Source organism: Oncorhynchus gorbuscha, linkage group LG03, assembly GCF_021184085.1.
Source record: "Oncorhynchus gorbuscha isolate QuinsamMale2020 ecotype Even-year linkage group LG03, OgorEven_v1.0, whole genome shotgun sequence".
Classification (NCBI taxonomy): Eukaryota; Metazoa; Chordata; class Actinopteri; order Salmoniformes; family Salmonidae; genus Oncorhynchus; species Oncorhynchus gorbuscha.
In genome coordinates, this window is record NC_060175.1 from 87,616,045 (window position 1) to 87,630,186 (window position 14,142).

A 14,142-nucleotide genomic window follows, 5' to 3' on the forward strand; every position below is an offset into this window, starting at 1 on the left:
CATATTTGCTTTTTTTCCATCAGAAATGATTGCTTATGGTGTGTAAAATATGATTGTTCTAAAAATATAGATTAATATATTTTGCAAAATGTTAAATATCCATTGTTTAGCTGGAATGGATTGTTCGTATACTGTATATCTGACTGTGATATGTGGTTGTCTCACCTAGCTATCTTATGAATGCCCTTACTATAAGTCGCTCTGGATAAGAGCATCTGCTAAATTACTAAAATGTCAAATGTAAATGTTTTACATACAGATCTCATATTACTGTATAGCATTATTATTATTTATTTAAATATTGATGTCACAAATGAATCATTTGTACATTTATTTATAAAAAATGTAGTTATTTGTTATATTTGACTGTGTAAAACCTAGTAGTACTAATTATTTATCTGTTGAGTTGAACAAAACATTTGGAACACGTTCCTAATATTGAGTTGCACCCCCCTTTTCCCCTCAGAACAGCCTCAATTTGTCAGGGCATGGACTCTACAAGGTGTAGAAAGCGTTCTACAGGGATGCTGGCCCATGTTAACTGCAATGCTTCCCCCAATTGTGTCAAGTTGGCTGGATGTCCTTTGGGTGGCGGACCATTCTTGATACACACGGGAAACTGTTGAGCGTGAAAAACCCACCAACGTTGCAGTTCTTGACACTCAAACCGGTGCGCCTGGCACCTACTACCATACCCCATCCAAAGGCACTTCAATATTTTGTCTTGCCCATTAAAAAAAACAACCCAACAGTTAATTACAAAACGCTATTTTTAGCGTTTTGGAATTAAATTATTTTGTTCTCTTTAAGGAGCATCAAGATTCCATCTCTTTAAGAAGTGTCTAGAATCATAACTTTAGCTTTATCTATCTTCAAATGGGAGGGGTTGCCACTGGTACGGTCACATCCAAATTATTGACACCCTTGATAAAGATGAGCAAAAAATATTGTATAAAATAAATAATATAAATACCGAGCTATATTGTATGCTACATTTAAAAAATATATATATTATTTTATACTCATTCAGTTGCTCAGAGAGAAATATTTAATTTAATAGTTTATTATTACTCAAAAAGATAGGGGTGCCAATCATTTTGACACCTAATGATTATTTTAATCTGTATTATCATTCACCCAGCTATAAATTGTATTATCATTCAACTTTTTTTGTTTATCTCAGTTTAACAAATGGCATTGAAGCCACAGATGGAGAATTACAAAACTTTGCCGCATCTTGGGGTCACCAAGTCTCCAAATCTACAATTAGACGCCACCAAACCAATGGGCTATTTGGAAGAGTTGCCATAAAAAAGCTTTATTGAGAGCAACCAACAAAAGTAAACGCCTGGAGTTTGCTAAACGGCATTGGCTCTTGGATTGGAACCAGGTGCTATGGTTAGATGAGACAAAAATAGAGCTCTTTGGCCACAGAGAAGGGTGATGGGTTTGGCCTTGAAAGAAGGATGCATATGCAGAAAAGAACATCATACTTACTGCAAAATATGGAGGCGGATCTTCGATGTTATGAAGCTGTTTTGTTTCCACTGGTCCTGGGGCCCTTGTTAAGGTCAACAGCATCATGAACTCTACCAAGTATCATGCAGGACAATTTAGCCTAAAACCTGGTTGCCTCTGCCAGGAGGTTGAAACTTGGCTGCAAGTGGATCTTCCAGCAAGACAATGACCCCAACCGCGAAGTACTGAAGCCATGGACCGTAGACGGGCTTGTTTTCCTTCACCGTAACCGTCTCACTGTGAATATATTCAGTTTTTATTTTCTTTTTGCAACGTTATTTATTAGTGTTCCTGTGTTTTTAGTAAAAGTTTAACCAATAGCACTACTGTTATTTACTGTCAGTGTTGTTTAATGCTGTTACAACAAAAATCAGATTGGATTAAGCTAATGAGTGTTGTTTAATGTTGTTTAATGCTGTCAGATTGGATTAAGCTAATGAAAACCCACTTAGAATTCATTTGTTGTAATCCTTTATATAAGAAATAAAAAACTTTTTTTTTTTTAAATACTGTAAAAAAATGTGAAAAATATAGGGGTATGATATTTAAGCCAGATCGTCCCCAGTCCTAGTGTCGGTGCTGTGTGTAAGTTGATTATGCAAATTATTTGGAATTTCCAACATGGTGTCAATTCTTGTTTTTGTAAGAAACCATCAGTCTTTCCTCAACTCTCGGCCAAGAGAGACTGGCATGCCTAGTATTTATATCAGCCCTCTGATTACCATGAAGAGCAAGGCGTGCTGCTCTGTTCTGGGCCAGCTGCAGCCTAACTAGATCGTTCTTTGTAGCACTTGACCATATGACTGGACAATAATCATGATAAAACTAGAGCCTGTTGGTCTTGCCTTGTGATGTACAAGACCATGGTGCTTGCCTACGGAGCTGTGAGGGGAACAGTACCTCCAGGCTCTGATCAGGCCCTACACCCAAACAAGGGCACTGCGTTCATCCACCTCTGGCCTGCTCGCCTCCCTACCACTGAGGAAGTACAGTTCCCGCTCAGCCCAGTCAAAACTGTTCGCTGCTCTGGCTCCCCAATGGTGGAACAAACTCCCTCATGACGCCAGGACAGCGGAGTCAATCACCACCTTCCGGAGACACCTGAAACCCCACCTCTTTAAGGAATACCTAGGATAGGATAAAGTAATCCTTCTCACCCCCCCTTAAAAGATTTAGATGCACTATTGTAAAGTGGCTGTTCCACTGGATGTCATAAGGTGAATGCACCAATTTGTAAGTCGCTCTGGATAAGAGCGTCTGCTAAATGACTTAAATGTAATGTAAATGTAAAACACAAAAATCCACAAAGAAATGGTTAATTAACCACAAAATCAACATTCAGTCTCAGGACTTGAACCCCAATTAAAACCTGTGGTTTGAATTGAAGAGGGCAGTCCATCAGCACAGACTGAAGGATATCAAGGATCTGAAAAGATTCTGTATGGAGGAATGGTCTGAGATCCTTCCTAATGTGTTCTTCAAACTCATTAAACAGTATAGAAAAAAAGGCTAAGTGCCGTTATCCTCGAAATGGGAGGGTGCACTAAGTACTGAAAAAAGGGGTGCCAATATATATACATTTTTAAACAAAATATTTCTCTGAGCATGTTCATTCCTATAAAATATTATAATTATTTGAGCATACAACCTAGCTCCGTATTTGTATTATTCATTCTATACAGTCTTTTATGCTAATCTTTTTCAAGGTTGACAATCATTTTGTCACGCCTTGGTCTTAGTATTTTGTGTTTTCTTTATTATTTGGTCAGGCCAGGGTGTGACATGGGTTTATGTTGTTGTATTTCATATTGGGGTTTTTGTATTATTGGGATTACGGCTGAGTAGGGTTGTTGTATAGGCTTGGCTGCCTGAGGCGGTTCGCAATCGGAGTCAGATGATTCTCGTTGTCTCTGATTGGGAACCGTATTTAGGTAGCCTGGGTTTCGCTTTGGATTTTGTGGGTTATTGTTCCTGTCTCTGTGTAGTTTCACCAGATAGGCTGTAATAGGTTTCATGTTCCGTTTGTTGTTTTTGTATAAGTTATTTCATGTATCACGATCTTTGTTCATTAAAGACATGAGTAACCACTACGCTGCATTCCGGTCCGACTCTCGACAAACGAAGAACGCCGTTACACATTTCGGATGTGACTGTATATTCATATTCCGTAAAAAAATCTTGAACCTACAGAATAAATCCCAAGGCTCCTTTGTCCGATTTTTGACATCTTATTTTTTTTATATTTAATATTCACTGAGATATGAGACTACATGAGTTTATTTAATGTGTATTTAATGGATGAGCTGTTGACTCATCACATCCAGAATCTCTTTTCTGGACCACTCACTTTTCCTAGAACGTAAACTTCCATATTCCATCCCTAACATGTTAACTTACATCATGCCTGACTCATGACGAAACATGTCTGGCAATGGGTTCAACCAATCTTACATTTTCCTCTGTTGCAAATCTGTATGACTAGAGAGACATCATGTGGACAAAAACAGTATTCCCTCACCTCTAATCTGCACAAGCTTGCGACAGATGGTCACTTCTTGCACTGATGCTGTCAGCCGTCCAGTGTCCACAGATGAGAGGAACGCACGCATGAGTAGGATGTCCTCAACACAGCAAAGACAGAGGGAACAGATATAACTCCTCCACCTAGAATACCATACAAAGTGACAAATCAGTAGCAGTCTTATTTCTTCTCATCACAGATTGTAATTCTGGATAAGCCTCATGTCCGGTAAGACTACTTATTTTCAGACTCTTAAAACAATTCATGCAAACAGTATTTGTAAACTCATGATCACAAATACTCTCTGGTAGGCATATGTCTGTTATGTCTGATCAAAATACGTGATCCCACCTATTAATTATCAAAGTGGAAGTTGCTATACAACTCATGTAATGCCTGTTGTATATGACTATTTAGTCATATATTTAGTAATTATTTAGTAATAAACAATGAGGTCATGCGTCTGACTATATAAATATATAGGGAGTCTCTTTTTGGAAAATGGCTGTGTCCAGTTTTAATTCGCTATCAAAAATGCGAAGTTTATCATCCTGATATCTTAATTAGATTCTAATAGTGGAAATCACTTGATTGGTGCCATAGAAAGTGATAGTGTTTTCTGTGTGACTTACAAGCAGATGTCAGAACAGAAGGACATGAGCCTCACTAGACTCCACTAATAGGCCTCTAATTCAATTATCTGGGGATCTGCCTAAAAGCTTATAACATAGAGTATACTCTGTTGATTAACGCAACCCAATTTATCCTTGTGTGCAGAAGTAAGTATGCGATCAACAAGGTACATGTGCACATTTAAAGTAATGGTTTGAATGCTGAAGGTATTGCTTTTTTGTCCAGATTTTTGATTTTGTTTAATTGTGTTACATAGTTTTCAATATTTTTCCCCAGCTTTTGAGCCCATCTGCAAGCGACATTGTGTATTCAAAAATATACAATGCCTTTTTGGAGTTTTGGAACGGTATGTCCTACTGTTGGGGTGTTTGTTTTCTTAGCATTGTTCTGTGACTGGAGATCTTTACCATATGTTCAAAACAAAGAGGCCCAATGACTCAGTCGGCATCAAGCCACCCCTCGTTTCCTCATCTGCATCCTCTATTTTAACAAAGGGTCAAGAAAAAAAAAGTGTGACCCAGATAAAATCTCAGTTTCCTTTTCTGGTTCCTAGGGATAGGGTTATGGAGTACAGAGGGATTTTTCTTGAAATACATCGTATTCATGCAATCTATTATCTACCTTAGATGTAAATGTGAAGTCTAGATATGAAGAGTCCAGTTTGATCATTTAGAGTCTGCCTATTACAGATGTCATATAATTTTCTCTGGCTGTATTTGATTCTCCTCTCCTCTTGTTACAGGTGCAGGGCAGGAAATGGTCTGATTCAAACACATCTCACAGGAGCTTCCTGTTTCCTCAGCACTTACATTCTAACAACATGAAGCATTTGTCACATTCTTTCATTGAATTAATGAAGCAAAGTCCTGTCCTAATGGAATACTGACAATATACTGGCTTGGTGTTGACTGTTGACATATGCTCCCAAATGAGATTAAACCAGGAAAACAATATGGTTACACAGATGGCCTTAATTGCTAAATAAAAGCACAGTAATTATCCAGACCTGTTGAACGGCTGCTCCAAGATGGCAGACCCCAGCTCACTCTTGGTCACTGATGGGGCAGTGCTGAGCCAGGCTGAAGTTGATCAATATATCCTCTCTGGCTTGGCTGAAGTGGATGCATGTGAGTTGGGGTTCACAAGGAAGTATGACCTCATCCCATCCATCGTCTGCTCAGTATGCCTTTTGTTAGGCCTAATCTACTGCTTTTTTGGTAAGTTCCTGACCTGTAATAGAGGACAGTTGGAACTTCCACATGTGTACTCTCAAGGACTTACACATTAAAGACATGATAGGCATATCTGCAATTCAATTACAGTATTTTCACAAAACACTCTAATGCTCCACTAGATACATCAACATTTAATTCCCAGCTGACATTTAACCTCGTCATACTAACTGAAGTGATTTCCTCAGCTCACCCTAAGCCTTATAGTAAAAACAGGAGGGCCAGGTATTTGACCTAGACTAGCCAGGGTTATAATGGATAAGCTCCAGGCTAGGAGAGAGGTAGATGGGTCACCTGGTTCTGTTGCATTCCTCTGAGAGAGAGTCAGAAAACAGCCACCTGGGATAATGCAGGCAGCTTTCTGGCCTGGTCCAAATCCATTAAATGTTGATGTCTGATATAAGAAACACTTCGTTTTTCTTAAGCAGACTATGCATCATGTGATGTAAACTTTCTCTCTAATATTCTGTAAACTGTACAGTATACCAAACTCTGACATCTATTTTTAATAAAAAACAATCCCTACTCAGTCAAACCTAGTTCACTTTACCTTGTCTCATCGCACACCAGCGACTCCTGTGGCAGGCTGGTCGCAGTGCGTGCGATCCAAGGTTGCCAGGTGCACAGTGTTTCCTCCGACACATTGGTGCGGCTGGCTTCCGGGTTGGATGCGCGCTGTGTTAAGAAGCAGTGCGGCTTGGTTGGGTTGTGTATCGGAGGATGCATGACTTTCAACCTTCGTCTCTCCCGAGCCCGTACGGGAGTTGTAGTGATGAGACAAGATAGTAGCTACTAAAACAATTGGATACCACAAAATTGGGGAGAAAAAGGGGTCAAATAAAAATGATTAATAAACCTAGTTCACTTTAGTACATTTTGTTTCCTTCTCCATCTTATTACTTAACATCTCTCCACTTGTCTCTCTTTCTTTAGGATACCGCTGCTTTAAGATGGTCATGTTCCTGTCAGGCTTCATGTTTGGCTCTGCGCTAGTCTGCCTGTTGTACCTTAAGGAGCCTGTGCTGGATACCCAGTTGACTATGGAGACCAAAGCAGGTATCCTCCTAGGAGTATCTGTACTCTGTGCCCTGGTAACTATGCTGGTACAGACTGTGGGGCTCATCATTACTGGCCTAGAGCTGGGGTTTCTGCTCACCCTTGCCAACCTACTGGTTGTCAGACAGTTTTACAGTCTTACCCCACTATGGGTGCCTCTCGGTGCAATCCTAGCCACGAGCACCTTTTGTGCCACTCTCACACTGCAGTGGCAGAAACTATTCACTGTGCTCGCCACGGCTGCAGTCGGAGCCGCTGTGGTGATGGCATGCGTGGACTACTTTGTAGAGACGTCTCTGCTGGCTGGCCATGCGTACGACATCCTGTCTCAGGTTCCCCCTCGGCCCCTCTGCTGGTACAGCTGGGTTATAACAGGCGTATTTCCTCTATTTAGTCTGATGGGGGTAATGGTGCAATGGATGCTCACTGCCAAAGGACTGTCACACACAGAAGGTGAGTGGCACAGTTTCAGAAAAAATATGAAACGCTTACTTCCTCGTTGTCATTACTACTTCATTTGATACTTAGGTTAAACTGACCGGTTACAACATAATTCTGTTTTTCTGTCTAATGCTATTTTACTCTGAATGCCCTCCAGTACCTGCCAGTGGACGACAAAGACAGGTCCAACTGATGCGAATCAGACAGAGAGATGCCCAGAGACGACCCCAGCTGGGCACTTACCGCCATCGCAAGCCTCCAATTCTAAAGCGTTATGCTGGAGACGTCCTGGCCCCAGTGAGTTACTTCACTCCTAATGGGCATGTCCTAATGGGCATGAATGAGCTTGATTCAGACACTTTTTTGAAAAACGTTACGCACGTAGCTAATAGACAATTAGTTGCATGTCATGTTTTAAAATATTGCATTTTTTTCTATCATCATAGACAGAGGATCAATGCAACAATAATGTTTTTTCTTTACCACTTTACCTTCCAGAGTTACATCCAGAGCCTTCGTGACCGCCAGATGGGTACAGGCTCCTCTAGCAGCAGCATCATCAGCAACAGCACAGTCAACCACACCACGATAGACTTAGACTTTGAGACAGGCTTCATGGTTCCCCTGAATGCCTCCTCCCTTGTCTACAGGGTCTGAGGGACGAACACCAAATAGTAGGCATCACCTCCCCGTTCCACTAAGATGCCCAACACCTCTCTCCAGCAGACAATTCATACACTGCTGTATAAAGAAAAGACTGATTCTTGAGACAAGAGATTCAGCCAACTAATTCACCTTGTTGTTTTGTTTATTATTTTGTCTTTCTAAAGGTATCTGACAGTCAATCGTAATATAACCATTGATCATTACTAAAATAAATCAAATTGCTTTATTTTGGTCAGTTTGCTAATATAATTTTTGTGAAGATATCCATTGTTACAGTTGTTAGGTTCCAATTTTGAGTAAATAACTCACGGACACTAGAGAAGCTTAACCAAGTTTAATTCTTCCCAAAGGGTCATTACAGCTGTAATTCAGGCAACAAAAAAATTCACACAAGTACTAATATTTAACCCTGTCTCCTAGGCTGAGTCTCCTCCACAACTGAACAGCCAACGCATCTCTGTTGCTAGACAGAACCTTAGTGATATCTGTTCTTCCTCACTTCATCTAACCTCACCTCTACCCAGTGCTCACCCCTCCCCAACTCAAGGCTGTCATGGTTATTGATACCAGACTGTGTCTCTTCTCCTCCCAGAGGATCCCTGATGCCTAACAATAACATATCCTGACACAATGTAAACGCTATAAACTCAGCAAAAAAAAGAAACGTCTCCTTATCAGGACCCTGGCTTTCATAGATAATGAGTAAAAATCCAAATAACTTCACAGATCGTCATTGTAAAGGGTTTAAACACTGTTTCCCATGCTTGTTCAATGAACCATAAATAATTAATGAACATACACCTGTGGAACGGTCATTAAGACACTAACAGCATACAGATGGTGGGCAAGGGTTAGGGTTAGGTCACAGTTATGAAAACCTAGGACACTTAACGAGGTATTTCTACTGACTCTGAAAAACACCAAAAGAAAGATGCTCAGGGTCCCTGCTCATCTGCATGAACATGCCTTATGCATGCTGCAAGGAGGCATGAGGACGGCAAATGTGGCCAGGACAATAAATTGCAATGTCCGTACTGTGAGACGGCTAAGACAGCTCTACAGGGAGACAGGTCGGACAGCTGATTGTCCTCGCAGTGGCAGAACACGTGTAACAACACCTGCACAGGATCGTTACATCCGAACATCACCCCTGCGGGACAGGTACAGGAGAGCAAGAACAACTGCCCGAGTTACACCAGGAACGCACAATCCCTCCATCAGTTCTCAGACTGTCCGTAATAGGCTGAGAGAGGCTGGACTGAGGGCTTGTAGGCCTGTTGTAAGTCAGGTCCTCACCAGACATCACCAGCAACAACATTGCCTATGGGCACAAACCCACAGTCGCAGGACCAGACAGGTATGGCAAAAAGTGCTCATCACTGACGAGTCACGGTTTTGTCTCATCAGGGGTGATGGTCGGATTCGCGTTTATCATCGAAGGAATGAGCATTACACCGAGGCCTGTCCTCTGGAGCGGGATCGATTTGGAGGTGGAGGGTCCGTCATGATCTGGGGAAGTGTGTCACAGCATCATCGGACTGAACTTGTTGTCATTGCAGGCAATCTCAACGCTGTGTGTTAAAGGGAAGACATCCTCCTCCCTCATGTGGTACCCTTCCTGCAGGCTCATCCTGACATTACACTCCAGCATGACATTGCCAACAGCCATACTGCTCGTTCTGTGCGATTTCCTGCAAGACAGGAATGTCAGTGTTTCGCCATGGCCAGCGAAGAGCCCGGATCTCAATCCCATTGAGCACGTCTGGGACCTGTTGGATCGGAGGGTGAGGGCTAGGGCCATTCCCCCCAGAAATGTCCGGGAACTTGCAGGTGCCTTGGTGGAAGATTGGGTTGACATTTCACAGCAATAACTGGCAAATCTAGTGCAGTCCATGAGGAGGAGGTGCACTGCTGTACTTAATGCAGCTGGTGGCCAAACCAGATACTGACTGTCTGCCTCTTTTTACTTTGACCCACCCTTTGTTCAGGGACATATTACTCCATTTCCATTTGTCACATGTCTGTGGAACTTGTTCAGTTTATGTCTCAGTTGTTGAATCTTATGTTCATACAAATATTTACACATGTTAAGTTTGCTGAAAATAAACGCAGTTGACAGTGAGTGTTTCTTTTTTGCCCTCAGTGACATTGTTAATTGTTAGGTTCTAAGGTCTCCACCTGTCTCCTCTAAACATTCCCAAAGCCATCTAACTCCTACAGATAACCATTAACTTTGATGTAAAAAAACATTCTCTACCATCCCTCAGATACCATACTTCTGATCTATCATGTATCTGGTATAGCAATGTTCAAAGTTTACCCAGAATCCAACAGTTTTATGCACAGTGTACAAGAGGGTGAAATACAATGTGGGGGATACATTACGTACATTGTACATTCCTTGCACAAGAGATAGTATATAAAACATTTTTGTCACTCTTCTGTTGTCAAAATAAATACACATCCTTAAATGTTACTATATTTCACCTCATAGGGTTAGGTGATATACTGGCTAGGCTATAGTGTCTGGTTCTGGAGGTTGAGGTCTTACTGTACAAATAAAACACTCTCTCTCTCTGAGAGAGTAGCCCTTATCCATAACTTGGGTTATTGTTGATGCGCCAGTACTCGTTACCTTCGAAAACTTATAGATGGCTGTTTGTCCATGTGAAGGCAGGGTTGTAGGATGCCCCAGAGAAGAGATGGGTTTTGGATGCGTGCTGGAGTCCATTGCCCCAGCAACTGCCAATACTGAGAACACTAAGGAATAGAATGAAAGGTAACTATTATCTGGTCGCTACAGTCCACTCATTCTGAAATGGTTTAGACTAGAGGGTATATTACATGTTCACATATTATCCCCAAAACATTGTTTGTTTATTTGCACCTTACCTTGAATAATATAATAATAATAATAATATATGCCATTTAGCAGACGCTTTTATCCAAAGCGACTTACAGTCATGTGTGCATACATTCTACGTACGGGTGGTCCCGGGAATGAATATCACTTTGTTATTCCAGTTAAAGTACAAGACTGAATTGACTGACGACTCCTGTGTATAGGTAGAACAATGTTGGTAATGACAACGAAGTTGGCAAGACAGCACAAACTGATTTGGGACCAGGCTAGGAATAGTGTGAGTCAGGGCAAAAAGGTAAACTTTTTAGGAAGTATGACTTATTGGTCCTCTAAGAGTAAACAGCTGCATTGAGGCTCCCTGGTAGATCCTTCCACAGCACAGAGATCAGGATGGGTGTGTTGTAGCCAGTAGTGTCAGACACTGTCCACACATACTAACCGCTGAAGATGTGTGTCTTGCAAAAAGGACCTGGGTGTTGGATAAATATCAGACAAATAGCCACTTGTAAATACTGTATATCCAAAGGAAAGCGCTGTGCCATTTTGCAGTTTCACATATAGTTTACATTGTGTTTTGTATGACAGACATGGGGATAAAATCTTTACGGTACCTACCTAACATAATTGCATCCATAGTACCCTTGTAAGAATGTGGTGGACCTGCCTCTAGGATTGGATGATTTGGCTTTCTGTATACTGTGGGACAATTGGCTGGCTTCACAAAAGAAGAACAGAAAAGGCAAAGGTTTCAAACACATAACGTCTTGAACGGGTCTTTATCATCTACACTAACACTTGTTTTTAAACCACTCCACACATTTCTTGTTAACAAACTATAGTTTTGGCTAGTCGTTTAGGACATCTAACAATCATTTTTTCAAAAGATTGTTTACAAACAGATTTCTCACTGTATCACAATTTCAGTGGGTCAGAAGATTACATACACTAAGTTGACTGGGCCTTTAAACAGCTTGGAAAATTCCAGAAAATTATGTCATGGCTTTAGAAGCTTCTGATAGGCTAATTGACATCATTTGAGTCAATTGGAGGTGTACCTGCGGATGTATTTCAAGGACGACCTTCAAAGTCAGTGCCTCTTTACTTGACATCATGGGAAAATCAAAAGAAATCAGCCAAGACCTCAGAAGAAAATTGTAGACCTCCACAAGTCTAGTTCATCCTTGGGAGCAATTTCCAAATGTCTGAAGGCACCACAATAGTACAAACAATACAAACAATAGTAGACAAGTATCAAGACGATGAGACCACACAGCCATCATACCGCTCAGGAAGGAGATGTGTTCTGTCTCCTAGAGATGGACATACTTTGGTGCAAAAGGTGCAAATCAATCCCAGAACAACAGAAAAGGAACTTGTGAAGATGCTGGAGGAAACAGGTACAAAAGTATCTATATCCACAGTAAACCGAGTCCTATATCGACATATCCTGAAAGGCCTCTCAGCAAGGAAGAAGCCACTGCTCCAAATCCGCCATAAAAAAGCCAGACTACGGTTTGCAACTGCACATGGGGACAAAGATCGTACTATTTGGAGAAATGTCCTCTGGTCTGATGAAACAAACATAGAACTGTTTGGCCATAATGACTATTGTTATGTTTGGAGGAACAAGGGTGAGGCTTGCAAGCTGAAGAACACCATCCCAATCGTGAATCACCGGGGTGGCAGCATCATGTTGTGGGGGTGCTTGCTGCAGGAGGGACTGGTGCACTTCACTAAATAGATGGAATCTTGAGGATGGAAAATTATGTGGATATATTGAAGCAACATCTCAAGACATCAATCAGGAAGTGAAAGCTTGGTCGCAAATGGGTCATGGCAAAAAGCATACTTCCAAAGTTTGTAAGTCGCTCTGGATAAGAGCGTCTGCTAAATGACTTAAATGTAAATGTAAATGTTGTGGCAAAATGGCTTAAGGACAACAAAGTCAAGGTATTGGAGTGGCCAGCACAAAGCCCTGATGTCAATCCTATAGTCAATTTGTGGGCAGAACTGAAAAATAGGGTGCGAGCAAGGAGGCCTACAAACCTGACTCAGTTACACCAGCTCTGTCAGGAGGAATTGCCAAAATTCACCCAACGTATTGTGGTTAACTTGTGGAAGGCTACCCAAAACATTTGACCCAAGTTAAACAATTTAAAGGCAATGCTACAAAATACTAATTGAGTGTATGTAAACTTCAGACCCACTGGGAATGTGATGAAAGAAATAAAAGCTGAAATACATCACTCTCTACTATTATACTGACATTTCACATTCTTAAAATAAAGTGGTGATCCTAAATGACCTAAAACAGGGAATTTTTACGAGGATTAAATGTCAGGAATTGTGAAAAACTGAGTTTAAATGTATTTGGCTAAGATGTATATAAACTTCCAACTTCAGCTGTACATACAACATCCACAGGAAATCAAAGTCTTACTACAGAATTATTTGATGTTTTATCAGATATTGATCACATAATCTGTATTAACAAAATAAATAATCATCCAGCCCTAAACACAGAGAGCTTGGATTCCAGAGATGACATCAGGATTTAGTTTGAAGTTGGCATGGTATCCAGGGTAAACGGGGCCCATTAGAGCCTTGTGAGAGTGACCCAGGCCAAGGACGTGACCAATCTCATGGGTTGCTACAATCCTCAGTTCATGGCCAGAAGACTTCCCCTCTGTCCACTACTTGTCTTTGTCAAAATGCACAATTTTTTATTTCACCTTTATTTAACCAGGTAGGCAAGTTGAGAAGAAGTTCTCATTTACAATTGCGACAATGCCTGACTCCCCTTAATGACAGAGGATTGTTACAGACAGGTGAAAGTACAGATGATATCACATTCAGATGCATATACAGCAGAGCGTCTACATCAGACTCATGTCATGCCATTTCAGTTGAGATCTGAAAAGCCTTCTTTCACACATCCAAACTGCAGTGACAGTTGTACGCCTATGGCGCACTCTGACACTCACCTGGTCTGTCAAATGGTACTGGACAAGATCATTGTTATGAAACACGATTCTGATGTCTGCTCTTCACAGAAACAACACCTCCCAGAAATTCAGGGATGACATCTTACTTCAGTACCTAAACACAGACCGCAGGGCCGCACATGTTTTTGCCAGGCCCATATCTGGGGTGTAGCTATAGATGCAGTAGGTCAGCATTATCTTACACCAAGTAGAACCTCTGGAAATGAG

The 14,142-nt window shown here is 41.2% G+C and overlaps 1 protein-coding gene across 2 annotated transcripts; it reads left to right on the plus strand.

Moving 5' to 3' along the window:
* The first annotated feature begins 4,113 nt into the window (after positions 1–4,113).
* LOC124022779 (transmembrane protein 198-like) lies at positions 4,114–8,293 on the plus strand. 2 transcript variants are annotated; one of them, XM_046337473.1, is made up of 6 exons: positions 4,114–4,267; positions 4,949–5,018; positions 5,415–5,889; positions 6,838–7,413; positions 7,559–7,698; positions 7,900–8,293. In XM_046337473.1, the coding sequence occupies exons 3-6, from the start codon at positions 5,700–5,702 to the stop codon at positions 8,056–8,058; spliced, it is 1,065 nt and encodes a 354-aa protein (XP_046193429.1). In that variant the 5' UTR covers positions 4,114–4,267; positions 4,949–5,018; positions 5,415–5,699; the 3' UTR covers positions 8,059–8,293. The 2 variants fall into 2 exon arrangements, with proteins under 2 accessions (XP_046193429.1, XP_046193423.1); XM_046337467.1 differs by lacking the exon at positions 4,949–5,018.
* Positions 8,294–14,142: the final 5,849 nt, after the last annotated feature.